At 42.8% G+C, this 16,037-nt stretch overlaps 1 protein-coding gene across 1 annotated transcript; it reads left to right on the plus strand.

Annotated features, from left to right (window-relative positions):
* ca8 (carbonic anhydrase VIII) lies at positions 1 to 15,071 on the plus strand. The gene is made up of 9 exons (XM_080726060.1): positions 1 to 277; positions 4,056 to 4,247; positions 5,278 to 5,402; positions 6,373 to 6,468; positions 6,919 to 6,981; positions 7,104 to 7,152; positions 8,260 to 8,372; positions 11,681 to 11,880; positions 15,000 to 15,071. The coding sequence occupies exons 1-8, from the start codon at positions 205 to 207 to the stop codon at positions 11,813 to 11,815; spliced, it is 846 nt and encodes a 281-aa protein (XP_080582186.1). The 5' UTR covers positions 1 to 204; the 3' UTR covers positions 11,816 to 11,880; positions 15,000 to 15,071.
* The last annotated feature ends 966 nt before the right edge of the window (positions 15,072 to 16,037 follow it).

Genomic DNA, 16,037 nt, shown 5'->3' on the forward strand with positions numbered 1-16,037 from the left:
CCGTTGCTGATCATCAGGACAGCTGCTCGCTGCCAAGACACTGTTGAGGAGAACATACGAGAGACTATATCATCTGGGTGAATTCATCAGACTGGTGACTGTTCAGTTGAACACAACACTGAACTAACCCGGCAGTAACTTTGTGTTAAGTGAGGAAGAGACTACTTTGAGCTAAGTGACAGCCTTATTAGAGTGTGCAGCACCATGGCCGACAATGTGAATGAGGAATCTGATTATTACCCTGGTACGGATGAAATGTCCTGGGGATACGAGGAAGGTAAGACCCTGACCATTAACTCACACAGATGCAATGCTAGAAAAACAAAGGTGCTGGATTTTTCACAGAAAAGCAGATGCTTCTTTTTTTATTTTAAGTCCAGAATTCTACATTATATGACATTGTTGAATATTAGAGTTGATTAATTACTGTTGCTTGAAAAAAACAAAATAAACAACAAAAATCTATATAGTGCAAGCCAACAATGGATTTGTTTACCTTAGGGAAATCATGGGTTTAGTTTCAATTCAACCAGTTCCAAAGAATATGTTTGCACATTTGCACATCCATATGACACAGATGTTTCTTATCAAGCAGAACCTTTGCCAAGAGTACAAAGTGAAATTGTGCATTTGCTGCAGGGTTTGCACCATGGTTGTGTTGTGATGATGGTCACCTCTGGGACAACCAGATCTTATTTTATTGTTGTGTGGGACACGATCAACACAGCCGATTTCAGCATGCTACAACTGGTCATATGATGCATTTTGCATCATATGACAAGTCCAGAAGTCCAGAGGTGACCTGGTCCTTTGACTGCATGGGTTAATTCTTTTCATATTCTTGATTTGATTTGAGTCAGTCCCAATTAGGCAGCTTACACACCTAGGCTAAAGGATTAGGGGTCATCTTGTAGACTACCAGTAGAAGGATAGGTACTTATCAAACATTTACCTTGGGGAACTCCATTTCCAAGTATTTGTTTCTTCTTCTTGTGATCCAAAACTGGTTTTGCAGGCTATTGTTTACTAGACTTTTAACCTACTAACCTACAGTATCCTTTATGAAACCTTGTCAACATAACAGTCTAGATTTGCCCGATACATTATTCAGAATAATCAAAAGTATGAAATAACCTTTATGATTGTTATTATGGCTGTCTTACATACTGTACACGTAAATTATAGACATCCTTAGCTCACTATCTACTTTTTACTTTGTCTTTACGGAGCATCCATGATGGAATTAACTGTAACAATGAACTGTAACAATACTACTGTAAGTATAATCTGTAGCCATTCATGATTGACTTAAGAAATGCTATCACAGAACTGCAGAAACCCAGTATCTCCAAAAAGTAATAATAATAATAATCCACGGATCTTTTTATATAACATGGAATCATAGTTGTGAAAATCAAACTCGGAGATTGTGGGTTTCTGCGGGAGGCTGGTGATATTGATGGTTTATAAGGATTTTATTGAGGCAAGCGAGCAGTTTAAGCGGAGAAATGGATTAAAGATGCCTCTGAAACACCTTATAAATGTTAAGCATTCATAAAACCATGACTGATTACAATATGGTGTTGCCTGCCTGACCTCTTACTAATACCATAGTAGATAATACAATGTCTTGTCATGGTCCAGCATTTTAAGATTCTTTTCACACACAGTAATGCAATAATGATATACAAGTAGTACACGTTAATTCTCATTTACTTCTGCTTCCTAACTGCATGAGTTTGAGTCTGAACAACACCCCAGTTAAAGTAAAGCTGCTTACATCCTAACTGAATTTCTGCAATGTACCCTTTCCCCCTGTATTTGCTATTTCACATCTTTTAAATAAATGATATGCATGGCCAACCTCTGCTTTGTTCAAAGACTGCACTGCTTTTTTGTTTTTAGAATTTGTAAAACTGTATAGATGAAAATGGAAAATGCTCTAAAAATTTTTTATAGAGACAGTATTTCATAGAAAGATTCACTTTAGGTAAAACTATCCTTTACTTTTCATGGAAATATATAACAGGAATGAGTTAACAGCTTGCTCTCAGCATGCCATTTAAAAATTACGGCCAAAGATAGAACTGAATAACACACAAACTGAACAGCACTCTGTTGAGTCAGTCAATCAGTCAGTCAATCAGTCAGTCAGTCAGTCAGGTATCCCTTGAAGTTAATGAAGTCACAGAGTAAGAGCTCCAACAGTAAAGAATTGTTCTGTCAACCGCAGTTAGTAACTTAGTATTCTACTGGGAAGTTGGACTAAAGCTCCTTTTACAGCTCTTTGACTTTAGACAAACCTATTTCTGTGCCTGTGCAATGTGCATACACACACAGTCACACACGCGCACACACACACCCACACGCACACACACACACGCACGCACGCACGCGCACACACACACACACACTACACACACACACACACACACACACACACACACACACACACACACACACACACACACACACACACACACACACACACACACACACACTTTGGCAGATTTACACAGCATACAAGCGATTGCGTACATACACACACAAACTGCTTCATTCAGACATATTGTATGTGGTGTAGCCACAGAGAAAGTCTGCCAGCAGGAGTTAGTAGTCAAGGACTGTTGTTGCTAAGGAGATGGAGAATGTGAGGGTCTTTCTATGAATGAATGAAGGTATCTTTCCACTGTAGTTGTTAGGGAAACAGTTAATAGCACCGTCGTTCTATAAACATGACACTTTACCAAAGGTTTTCTTTTTAGCTTCCTAATTGTATGACTTTTATTTCTAAGACACCCTGTTCCAAGTTCTGCTATTAATGGTTGAGGTTAGCAGACCGCTGAAGTGAATCTAGGCCATGGAATCTTCAACCACTTGAACCCCATGCAGAATCCATATTCTGGAGGGAACATTACATCTCATGACAATCTGCAAGCTCACTATGCGTCACATTAAAACGCAATGTGAGCTTCTAGATCGGCTATTTGGTGAAGGGATTTGGCGTAGACGTAAAAAAGCAGTTATAATCCAGTTGTAACTCAAGTCCGTTTCTCTAAAGACTGGAGGGTTTAAGTGGTTAAAATCGATATGCCAGAATATATTGTTTCATGTTATATAATTCAGACTGGGAACATTCTGGTGGCTCAGTGTGCTATGCCCTCTGTTATGTGTTTGCAGCATCATGGCCTCTGTCGTTATGGGGACTTGTTATGGATATACTTATCAAATAACTTCTGGTATGGATTCAGTATGTATGATCTGATGAAATTGAAATTTAAGGCAGATGAAATCATGAAAAAAGCAACAAAAAAGTGCTTAGCAAAATTAGTCAAGAACACTGCCAGTGTACGGTGAAGTCGGGACTGAATGTGTCCTTGTATTGAGAGGAACAGAAAATGCAACACACACACACATAAAAAAGTAATTCAAACTTTGGCACACAAACCCTATATACTTTTGCCATCTGGGCCTTGGAGGTGAAGAGAGAGAGAGAGAGAGAGAGAGAGAGAGAGAGAGAGAGAGAGAGAGAGAGAGAGAGAGAAGCATAAAGGAACAAGGACACGACACAGTCCACATGAGTGACAAGGAGCTCCAGGAGCTGTTGGAATATTTGAACTAGTTCACAGTGTGGCCTCCCATGCACTGTTCTTTCACACAAACACACGCACGCACGCACGCACGCACGCACGCACGCACGCACGCACGCACGCACGCACGCACGCACGCACGCACACACACACACACACACACACACACACACACACACACTTCTATACAGAATACTGACAGGGAAGGAGGGAGGAGTAGGAAAATATGAAGGACCAGATGACTTCAACACTAAATAAACAAATGAGTATGAATATGTAAAATGATAAATCATCAATTACCAGTATGTCAACTCTCTCTCTCTCTCTCTCTCTCTCTCTCTCTGTGTGTGTGTGTGTGTGTGTGTGTGTGTGTGTGTGTGTGTGTGTGTGTGTGTGTGTGTGTGTGTGTGTGTGTGTGTGTGTGCGTGCGTGCGTGCGTGCGTGCGTGCGTGCGCGCACACCCAGGCGTAGAGTGGGGACTCCATTTCCCAGCAGCCAACGGTGAGTACCAGTCTCCAATCAACTTGAACTCCAGAGAGGCTCAGTACGACCCGTCCCTCCTGGACAGAGTCCTGTCACCCAACTATGTGGTGTGTCGTGACTGTGAGGTCATCAACGATGGACACACCGTGCGCATCATGCTCAAGTCCAAATCAGGTGACTTTTGGTACTTCTGTGATTCAGTAAGAAAGATAAACAGTAATGGAGATGACTGTGTCCAAGCACACAGTGTTCTGGATCATATTATGGTCAGGATAAATGATTCAAGTCATTCCAATAACGACTATAATTTTCATGGGAACCAGCGGTTCCAGAGCCATTGTGGCCCATAGGGCAGGAGCCTATCTCCTGTTTCTGTAGCGTAAGCCGGGCGGCATGATGTACAAGTACAATCCCGAATACACCCCCTGGACATGACGCTATAGCTAGCATGTGACAGGGACTTACCCCCAATCCAACCCATGATACTGAGTGCCAAGCCAGGGAGGCATTGGGTCCCATTTTTATAGTCTTTGGTATGACCTGACCAGGGAATTGAACCCCGAACTCCCAGTCTCGGGGCGGACCCTCTAACCACAAGGCGGCTGAGCTGGCTGTACTTTTAGAAAATTACTTTTTGGTTACCCTTTACATGAAGCCCATGTCTATAATGCATTACAGTACTTATAATAACACTGTATAATAGTCAATGTGCAACCCCTAGCCCATCGTCACCTGCCCCCGACTCCACTTGGGGTCCCGACTCATAGTTTAATGTCTGTTGTAGTATATTAGTAAGCATAGTTTCTTTAACCCCACAGTAAACTAGTAAACGGGTATGTGATAAATCTTTGTTCCATATATTACCTATTACTCTATACACAGAATAATCCTCAGTGTTCATTTATCCATTTGTAGCTCAGAGACAGTACAAATGGAAAACTGTACTATCGTGTTAATACATTAAATAAAGTATTCAAATAAATCAATCAATCAAAAAGAGTTAAATGACCGTTACTGTAGTCGTTTTTGGATGCCATGTATTGTGTGTTTTAATAACAGCTGAATAACAGCTGAATGAATGTTTATCCTGGTGAAATGAAGCGCAGATTAATCTTTTTTATCTCGCTCTCTCTGCCTGAATTCACCTGCCCACTATAACTCTCTGTGCCTGTTGTTTACCCACAATGCCATGCATGGTGGCCAGTGGTTACCGGCGGCCCACTGCCTAGTGACCACGAGTACGAGCTGCACGAGGTGCGTTTCCACTGGGGCAAGGAGCACCAGAGAGGTTCAGAGCATACCGTCAACTTCAAGGCCTTTCCTATGGAGGTACACTGACTATACACATACATGCACGCACGCATACGCATTACGCATGCATGGACGGACACGCGCACACACACTCAAGGCTATGACCATGACCGTGGTTGGGAGGTCAATCCTATTTCCCTCACAAAACAAAATAAACAGTGTGTAACTTGATATTTCTGACTTGAGTGATTTTCCTTTACTGTTTGCTCTGGCTGTAGCAATATGAGCCAGCTACAGAGCTAGCTATAGTCAGTGAGAAACTGTTAAACTGTGAGCCATTCTGTGAAAAGAGCAGAGAAGTCCTATCCAGTTTGGTAATGTATTATAGTCTACTACTGTTCCCACTTCTCAGAAAAGGGTCGGAAAAGGTCATTCTTTTTTTTTTTTTTTCTCTCTCTCTCTCTCTCTCTCTCTCTCTCTCTCTCTCTCTCTTTTTTCTTTTTTTTTTAGAAATATACCCATAAATAACCAACAAAACTGTGTTAAAAAAGATGAAGAAAAAAACAACACAGTTGAAGGCCTACATGAAATGCAAGATATCATCATATATAGAGTGAAAAAAAGCCCAATGGGGAAAAATTGTGTATCTTCAGTTTGTTTTAAAGGACCAGCCAGACAAAGGGGCGGGAGTGGACTTCTAGTCCCATAATGATAAGACTACAGTATATTATCCAGTATGTACAGCCGGGCTCAATATTGAGTCTCTCTTAAGCCTTCGGTCAGCACCAGCTGATGGTTCCTCTACTTAAAACTGACAAGGAGGCTTATACTGACTACAGTACACTCCCACACCTGTTGTAAACATTGACCTGTCAAATACAGCTTCTGTTCCACCATTTTGCCTCCTTAATCTATCTACTGTATGTATATAGCCAATGAAAGCCTAATTTGTGCTCTGTCGCACTCACACGCCAAACAAAGTAGACCTATAGCGCAACAGAAGTATGAATCAGGCTTTTATACTCTCCCTCCCTCTCTCTCTCTCCAGCTACATCTGATCCACTGGAACAGCACTCTGTTCAACTGCTTAGAGGATGCACTAGGAAAGAAGAACGGGGTTCTCACCATAGCGCTCTTTGTACAGGTATTCTTCAAATCCAAATCAATTATCAATTATCGATTATTGAGAATTGTGAGCCTGCATGGGACCAATGAAAGAATCCAATATTTAAGCGTGGGAACATCAGAAAGGCAAAGTTTTCCCCGGTCTCTTTAAATGGCAGAAGACCCATGATTTGTAGAGAGTTCCAGCCATACCCTGCTGCACTTCCCCGCACACACACACACACACACACACACACACACACACACACACACACACACACACACACACACACACACACACACACACACACACACACACACACACAGTATGCACAATGTTTTTGTCTTTAAAAATCGTGGCTCAATGTGTGTCTGTTCGCAGGGAGGCAGGCATACGCCTGCCTGCATGCGTGCGTCCGTATAAGCAAGTGAGCCACGCACTCGCACATACACATCGTCTTTGTGACTTGTGTCCTGTGTCCTGTATCAGATAGGTAAGGAACACTTGGGTCTGAAGGCCATTACTGAAGTTCTACAGGATCTGCAGTACAAGGTGAGATGACAAACAGGCTTGTAGAAGAATGACAAGAACAGGGGGGGAAAATACACCACACGGTTGGTGATTTTTAATAATGTATTATTGTATTTCTTTTTTTGTTTTGTTTTGTTTTTCAGGGAAAGACCAAGATAATACCCTGTTTCAACCCCAACACTCTCTTACCTGGTGAGAACATTCAACAACAAAATGAAATGTCTTAACAAATCCTATTAACAAGACCTATTTTATACTTATACAATGACATTGTTGCATGTTTGGGCTAAATCTTGGGGGAACCAGCTCAGAAGTGCTCTGACCTTGGTCTGGTTCTTGGTCTACCTCCGTATACGTTTTTAGACTACTATTTCTAATATGCCTTTGATGTATTACCTTTGCTGTGCTTGCTTATTGTAAATCAATCTGGATTTGCAAAATTTCTAGATTGTAAATTGTGTTATGCCCATGGGTACAGCTCCTGGAGCTCCTTGTCACTCATGTGGACTGTGTCGTGTCCTTGTTCCTTTAAGCTTCTCTCTCTCTAAGGAGTTGGACAGGTACATGGGTTCTTCTGAGTATCTTAAAAGACCAGGCCCATTGCAAGTTGCTGTACTCTTATCTTCCACCTAGCCTAGCAAAGTGAGCTGCATGGGGTTAGGTGAGTCTTGGGTTTGAGGTTTAGTAGTATTTATATCAGTTTGTTTTGAGAGGTCTGAAGTGTTGTTTTTAGTGACATGTGAACCTGTTAGTGAACCATGAGGTTCATGCATACAGTCAAACTGACACTGATGGGGGTATATTGTCCTGTATATTGTCTATATCAGGGGTCTTCAAAGTGGGTGACGGGGCACCCTGGGGTGCCGTGACGGCAGTCTAGGGGTGCCGCGAGATAATTTGATAATATTTTGAATTTATTTGGAGTCAGTCAGTCAGTTCTAACCAAAATGGCTATTATCTCAATGTTTTTCTTGCAACATAATCACTAAGATATATCGTCACTGTCGGGCAGAAACCTCGTATCTCCAAGTTTCAAATGTGTATGTCTTTTGCCCTGCTTCATCATACAAGACTGTCACACAAAACTAGTGAAAACAGCCGATCTACAAGCACACAACGCCTCGCGCGTGTAGATGATAAATACGGGAGTGAAAATTATAATGTAGGGGTGCCTCAGATAAAAAAATAAATATTTATGGGGTGCCCTGAGACAAAAAAGTTTGGGAACCCCTGGTCTATATTATAGACAATATACTTCATAACATGATATTTCATGCTAATGTTTGCTCCACCCTCCAGACCCGCTGCTCAGAGACTACTGGGTGTATGAAGGTTCTCTCACCACACCTCCTTGCAGTGAACATGTGACCTGGATCCTGTACCGTTACCCCCTCACCATCTCACAGATGCAGGTAAGGAACGCTAAAGGGGAGCACACACTGGACGCGGTTGGCTGTGCAGCGTCGCGTTGCAGTAACGACGCACGTGAAGTGCCCCGCGGTAACCCCAACTGGATGCGGCGCGCTGCCACACAGCACATCCATTTCCCTCGGTGGGAGAACCATGGGAGAACATGTTCACCGCGCAGCAACGCTGGAAAAATAGAACAGCGGCATCGGCGCGGCAGGCGAGGCGGAAGGCGTGCGGCTGCACGCATCTGACACCGCCGGTGTGGGTTAGTTCATTGAAAATAATGGGGCTGTATTTTTTGACGCGCCGCTTCCGCGCCCCGCCTCCGCGCCGCCTCCGCGTCTGGTGTGTGTTCCCCTTTACTTGTAGGCCTACCTGTAGTCAGTGGTACCCAAACTGTTAGGCTTGGAGCCCACCACCATTCGTGTATACTTGTGTGTTTTCAGATAATGCTAAGCCGCTGTTTCCCAAGAAATCAGTCGGGACCCATTTGTGGGTCGCGGACACATTTTTATGGGTTCCTTAATTTTTGGTTTCCTACATTTAGTTTTTAATTAAGACATTCCCAAAAAAGCCAAGATTTTCATTGATAAAAACAAATGCAATGATTTTTCAAATTGAACACTGAGACAGTGCTTGAATTATTAAGAGACAGACAGACAGACACAAACACACAAACATTCTTTAAAACCACGCAAGGTCTAAGAAATTGGCTGCTGGCAGTCAGGACCTCAAATCCTGTACAGATATAGCCAGATTGTCAGACTGAAGCGGTTCCAGGGCCGGATTTAGCCTTTAGCATTAGGCGGGGCAGGAAGAAATGACAGGGGGGTGACCTCCAGCCCACAGGAAATAAATGGGGGGACAAACACCCGAAATGCATTGAAAATTAAGCATTATCTTAACAGTTTATCTATCCATCTGTCTTAGCATAAGACATTTCAAATAGTTTAATATTTTTTTAATTTGAGATTTTTTGCATGCCATCATGTTTGGTGGGGCAGACAGGGCATTTAGGGGGGCATTGCTCCCCCTTGCATATGCCTAGATCTGGCCCTGAGCAGTCCACTCAGTGGAGTGGGCGGGGTCTATAGTCTGGAGCCAGGCTAGTGCAGATAACCTTCTAGCCAATCAATGAGTCAATGATCACCAGATGAGTCACATCTAAAATAAGTCCCTTTGTTTAAAGGTTAAAAGATTAAGTAGAAAATGGAAATCACCTGACATTTATTTAAACCTTTTCACCTGAAATCCCCTCTGGTCTGCTGGCCCTTTTCAAAAAGACCTTACAGCAAAAAAACTAAACAAAAAAGGTCATGACGTGTTTTTTTGCTTGGAGATCAGCTATTTTAAGCAAATATATTTGGAAAAGGGGGGACTAAGAAGTCTATAGGGTTTAAGTGGTTAAACTGTGGTTTATATCAGTTCCATTTGACCATAAAGGGGGACTACGAAGTCTATAGGGTTTAAGTGGTTAAACTGTGGTTTATATCCGTTCCATTTGACCATAGCTTTGTGCTAAATGACTGGAGACACCCTAGTCTAACTGCAGCAGTCTTTTATGGCTACAGGTGTGGGGCCCTAAGATACATCAAACATCCGGCTAATATTGACTGCCAACGGCACGTGGGTTGAGGGTTTGAGATATGTCTGATTTATGCTTAGTTGCATGCCAGTGTCGTGCACTGAAAATAGCCAATCTACAAGCTCACAAAGCGTCGCCCTGTAGCGTGTTGTGTGCTTGTAGATCGGCAATTTTCATTTTGAGACAGGGTTAAAATGGTATTCATAAAATCGCCATGCATAAATGTTGATGTCCTCACAAGTATAGCAATACCAACGTGTGTGTGTGTGTGTGTGTGTGTGTGTGTGTGTGTGTGTGTGTGTGTGTGTGTGTGTGTGTGTGTGTGTGTGTGTGTGTGTGTGTGTGTGTGTGTGTGTGCGTGTAGTGCAACATTATACATCGTATGTAATCTGAGTTATAAATCCTCAGCAGTGGTCCGTGGTTAAGTCAACATTTTGACAGCACTGTGGAGGCTCAAACACGGCTTTTGTGTTTGTTCTGAGTCACTGTCAGGTGGAAACCTTGTATGTCCAAAACTGTTACTTTCCAGGAAATGGAGCGAAGATGTTAAGAAATCGTGAAAATAGCTGATCTACAACACGAGGCGTTGTGAGCCTATAGATCAGCTATCGTCACTACTTTTGCTGCACTCTTGCACAACGAAGTCGGGAATTAAGTTGAAATATGGAGATACAAGGTTTCTGCAACAATCTAATAATGTAGCCTATTCCTGCGGCCGATGCTGAATCTATCTACAGTGGCTGCATTGAACAGATTTGCGACCGTTTGCAGCAGCAGAGACATGACTTGCAAAACGAACAATGCTTTTGTGTGATCCCTCTGTAAAGTCAGTTATCAGAAAGTCTGATCTGCAAAAGAGATCAGAGAAAAGCCTATTTTCACGCCTTTATTAATCAGACGTATGTTTGTTTGGGGCTAAAGCCTTGTTTGTTATGGGCAGCACTAAATCTACTGTCTATGTTTACTGTGGCTAACATGGTGTTTACTATTACCATGGTTGAGACGGCTGCTGGTCAGTCAGCACATCTCTGCTGCATCCCAAACTTAGATCAGCTTGAATCAAGCTGGTTGTGAGCTGGTTGAGCTGCTGGTAGACCAGCTTGAACCTACTAACACAGTGGTTCTCAAACTTTGAAATGTTATAGTTTCCCCCCAGGTCCATTTTGTTCCATTTGTACACTGTACAAGTTTGAGTTGTGAGGGTCAATTTAGACCCCATAAATGAACCCCTAGAGTCCCTAGAAATAGAGTCCCTGAAACCCACTTTGAGAACCACACATTGAATGCTCTTGAAGAAATAGAGAACAGTGATTTTGCACATTAAATTACTTACAAACACATACGCACACATACACTTCTCACTCTCCTGGCTCACACCAACAGGGCTTTTTAAGTGTTTAGCCAAGTTAAATAACTTTCTCCCTGGGACTCGGCTCATTAAAACATATAATACTTGTGTTGTGTAGAAGCCAGGTACGAGCTATATAGCAACCTATTTTGGAGTTAAAGGTGTGTTTTTGACTGATTGTAAGCAAGTACAAGTATCAAAAAGCAGAGGGCTTGTTTCCATCGTGGTCCTATGTATTCAACTCATAACTGTACTGTCATGAAACTGTACCTTTTCTTATGCAAACCTCTAACAAAGTCTTCAATCAATCAATCAATCAATCAATCCCTCTCTCTCCCCCCACCTCTCTCTCTCTCTCTCTCTCTCTCTCCCCCCAGATTGAGGAGTTTCGGAGGCTGCGGTCTCATGTCAAAGGAGCAGAGGTACCAGAAGGGAATGACGGGGTGTTGGGGGATAACTTCCGTCCCACACAGCCGCTCAGTGACAGGACAGTCCGCGCTGCCTTCCAGTGACCCTCGCTCTCCTCCTTTAAGCGCACAACAACCATGGGGACGTACTGCCACTGGTTGAAAAGTAGGTACCTCTATGGAAGTGTTGCCACTCCGACAATAAGAAGTCAATGTTGGAGTGGCGACATGTCGGAATGGAGAGCGCCCCCCCCCCCCAGTGACTAGTGCAGCGGTTCTCAAACTTTCTTGGTTCAGGTCACCCCTGTAAATAACCTTTTCATCCACTTTTTCATCCATGGCGCCCCTGAATTACATTGTTACTCAACCGAGAACATTAGTTTCCATTACAACAGTTTGAAAATAATATAAGGTAATAATTGACATTTAACCACTTGAACCCCGCAGCATCCATATTCTCATAACATTCACCAAAAATAGCCGATCTACAAGCTCACAACGTGTCAAAATGTGAGCTTAGATCTGCTATTTTCGGAAAGAATGTTTGGTGGGTTTAAGTGGTTAAATTTGAGTAATCTGCAGCACCCCTAGACGGCACCCTATAGGGTTCCATGACAGCACCCACTTTGAGAACAGTGACCATGGCGGTACAATCACTGACAGGGGGAGATTACGGCGAAGATAGTTACAGAATAAAGATGGATTCAAGATTGGATTTTACAGACAACATTGACTATTTCCTAATAACAGGAATAAAAGCCTTTGAGGTCCCCCTCAAAACCTGGACTGGAATTGGGGATGCCAAAACTCTGGAGTGCATCAGTAGAATTGTAGTAGTAGTAGTAGTGGAAGTAAACCAGTTCAGTCCTCAATCTGGGACTAGCTTGGCCTGAAAATCCCTATTTTAGCATAGCTGCATTGCGACAAGGGAGGAGGTATATATTTTTGGTGGCAGGCGAATAAGACAAATGAGTCTTGTCCTGGGATTGAACTATTGAAGTTACAGGAAAGTAACTGTTATGTCTTACCCAAAGAAATACTACAGTTTTGAGCTTCATAGAAGACCACTTCTCAGCCCGTCCTACCCGACCACAGGATCATACTCTACCATGCAGACTGGTCAAAATAACCTTTTCATTCACAAACATTACTGACTGCAGCTTTAAAGGTGATACACCATGCATTTAAAAAGTATTTATGTCATATTGTTTATGTCCCAAAAACGTTTTTCCAAAGGTTTGAGGCTAAATTACCACTCCTGAATAGAGAGCCTCTCTCATTTTTTAATGGCTCTCAAGAGCATTTCAGCTGCAGTACCACCTTTGGCCTGAACTGCGCCACCCCCCCAAAATCCTTTTGAAAAAAAAATGTTTTTTTTGAAAAAAAAGAATCTTTTTGAAAAAAGATTTTTTTTTAGATTTTTTTTTGTGATGACGTCACAATCGGCAGCAAATCTGAACAGCCTGTTTTGAGAACCCGTGGGATACTTTTAACCTTCACCTTCTCAAAACCAGAGAAAGACACAACGGTCAGAAATGGGACTTTGTGAGGATAGAAGGTGCTAGTGGGACCCCAAAAAAAGGTTTTAAAATAGGAAAAGTGGTGTATCACCTTTAACACAAATACATTATATCATGTAAAAGTGCCTTGTTTGCATTGTTTCTGTCTCTGGTTAAACCTCACATGGTAATGTGATGAATGATGATAATCTAATACTAAAGCAGCTGCTATAGTTATTTGGTACACTAAATCACACTGCCTCCAGGAATACTGAATTGGAATAAGTAATCAGTGCATCAAAGACACTTAAAAGGGTCATTTGGAAGTAACGTGGTACTGTATTTTCTGTGCAGACAAAAGCGAGGGTGAAAAAAGTGATGGGTGTGGGCAACCATTTTGAAACAGAGCAGGACAGACACGAATGCCAGAGGTTGAGAGGGGAATGGAGGATGGGTGGGAGAGATGGAGGAGGGGAAAATGGAGGGAGAGAAAGAGAAAATAGGGTTACAGAGGGAGGGGAAGGAAGGAGCTATAGTATAGACTAGGGACAGAGAGGGGTGTGAATAGAGGGCAGAGGCATGGCTAGGCTACAGGGGGAAAAAATAAAATGAACTTCTTAAAATAAATTCATCATGCCAGGTGCTAAGGTATGGCAACATGACTGGGGTCTTGTGCGGTGCAAGACACCAGTCATGTTGCCAAAACTTGCCATACCTTAGCTTTTGCTGAAATGACGCCACTGATAGAGGGAGAGAGAGCCAAGCCTGCACAAGGACCATGATATTTCAGGGAAGGTGGGGGGAGGGGGGAGAGAGAGAGAGAGAGAGAGAGAGAGGTGTGTGAAGACAGAGAGGCAGAGTTGAAAATGCCAGAGGGGTGAAAGAGGAGTAGGGGGAAAGAGAGAGCAAGAGAGCTGGTAAAAACAGGAGGACCATTGTTTTCCATGTAAGGTATATCTCACTGGTCACACCAACCAACCCAGGCCCACCTGACAAGCAGACCGGCACTGGGGGAGAGATGGAGTGAACACAGGAGAGAATGCTGCTCTGAAGCAGTGCTTACCAAACAGTGGGTCGGGAATGTTTAGGTTGTGGATCAATTGGGTCATGACTAAATATCATCATTTATTTAGTTTTCCTACAATTAAAATATATATGTATTTCAAAAGATGAATAATAATAATGAAGAAAATGCAAACAATTTTCAAAAGAAAGCTAATCACTTTTTCAGTAGTGAAAATAGCAGATCGACAAGCTCACGACACGCTACATCGCGACAAACTGTGAGCTTGCAGATATCTTTAGGTAGTTTGAGTAGTAGTAGTAGCCTAGTAGTATAAGTTTGTGAAGCACTGCTTGTGCGTGCCCAATAAAATCCTTAATTTAACTCATGAATGTGAAATGTGCCATTTATATATTTTATTGGGGAATTACGTTTTCGCTTAACTCATAACAAAGTAAGTTACACTTACAGTAAACAGAATTTAACTGTCACAAGTTACACAGATTGAAAGCAGTGGGACGGATTCTTAAAGACTCCTTCATGTCATACAGTGTATATGAAACCACAGCAAGCATCAATATTATCCTACAAAAGGGGGTTGTGCTGCTGTGGGGACAAAATGGCCTTGCAGAAACAGAGGGCCAATAAAAATACTTTCCATCAACACACACGCAAACCTGCACGCTCACTCACACTCACACCCGCACTCACACTCACACACTCTAGCCTCACGCTGCATAAGAAAAACATCTGTTCCATCGTAGACTTCTGTTCTGTTTTTCAGAAGGGAAAAGAAGAGTGACGGAGAAGGAAAGGAAGAGAGGATGGGTGTAAAAGAGAGATGGAGGGGAAGAGAGGGAGGGAGAGAGAGAAGAGGAATGGAGAAGAGGAGAGAGAGAGGAGGAAGAGAAGTTGGCCTGACACCATGCACATTGAGTGGACGAAGACAACATTAACCTCCTCTTCTCTGTCTCCACACCCTCGCCCAGTGTGTGTGTTTGTGTGAGTGAGATGTGCACGTGTGTGCATGTGTGTCTGTGTATGTTCGCCACTGAGGTGATTTTACTGTGATATTTCCCTCTCTCTGTCTACTACTGTATCTGTCTGTATGTTCTGATATTTGATATGTACGTAGAGAGTATTCTACTTCTACTACATTACTTGTTTACTGTGTGTGTGTGTGTGTGTGTGTGTGTGTGTGTGTGTGTGTGTGTGTGTGTGTGTGTGTGTGTGTGTGTGTGTGTGTGTGTGTGTGCATGTGCTGCTGCCCTTTCCTGATTGGCTGATAAGAGGCTTGCACCACACAGTGCTCAGTGCTGCAAAAACAAAAGGAAACATCTTCAGCCACACATTACAACTAAACACACACGGGTGTGCCTGCTGTGTGCACTCATACAGTAGGCCTGCACACAGAAACAAAAGCACACACACGCACACCACCGACCCTAGACTGTATTCTGTACATTATCTCACAGTGAACATGAATGTAGGCCATTGGTTCTCAACCGTTTATGGGGGCGCTGATGGAGGGGAAAGGAACTGGTTGGAATAACGTGTTCCTTCCACACGCTATGTCCAAACCGGGGAAATCCCCCCTGTCAGGTGAAAAGAAGCAACTTGGACTACTCATGCCTAGAGGGAGCCATGAGGTCAGTCCGTTGTCTCCCCAGGCCGGCAGAGGGAGAGCAGAGCCCAGGATTACAGATTAGGCAATTGGCACTGGGTGAAGAAATGGGTTACAAAATCGTGTGATAAAAAATATTTTTAAAAAAAGAAGAAAAGAAAAGGGAAAATAAATATCCTGCCATTATCTTTTTTTTTGTAT

Source organism: Nannobrachium achirus, assembly GCF_963921795.1.
Source record: "Nannobrachium achirus genome assembly, chromosome: 5".
Taxonomy (NCBI): domain Eukaryota; kingdom Metazoa; phylum Chordata; class Actinopteri; order Myctophiformes; family Myctophidae; genus Nannobrachium; species Nannobrachium achirus.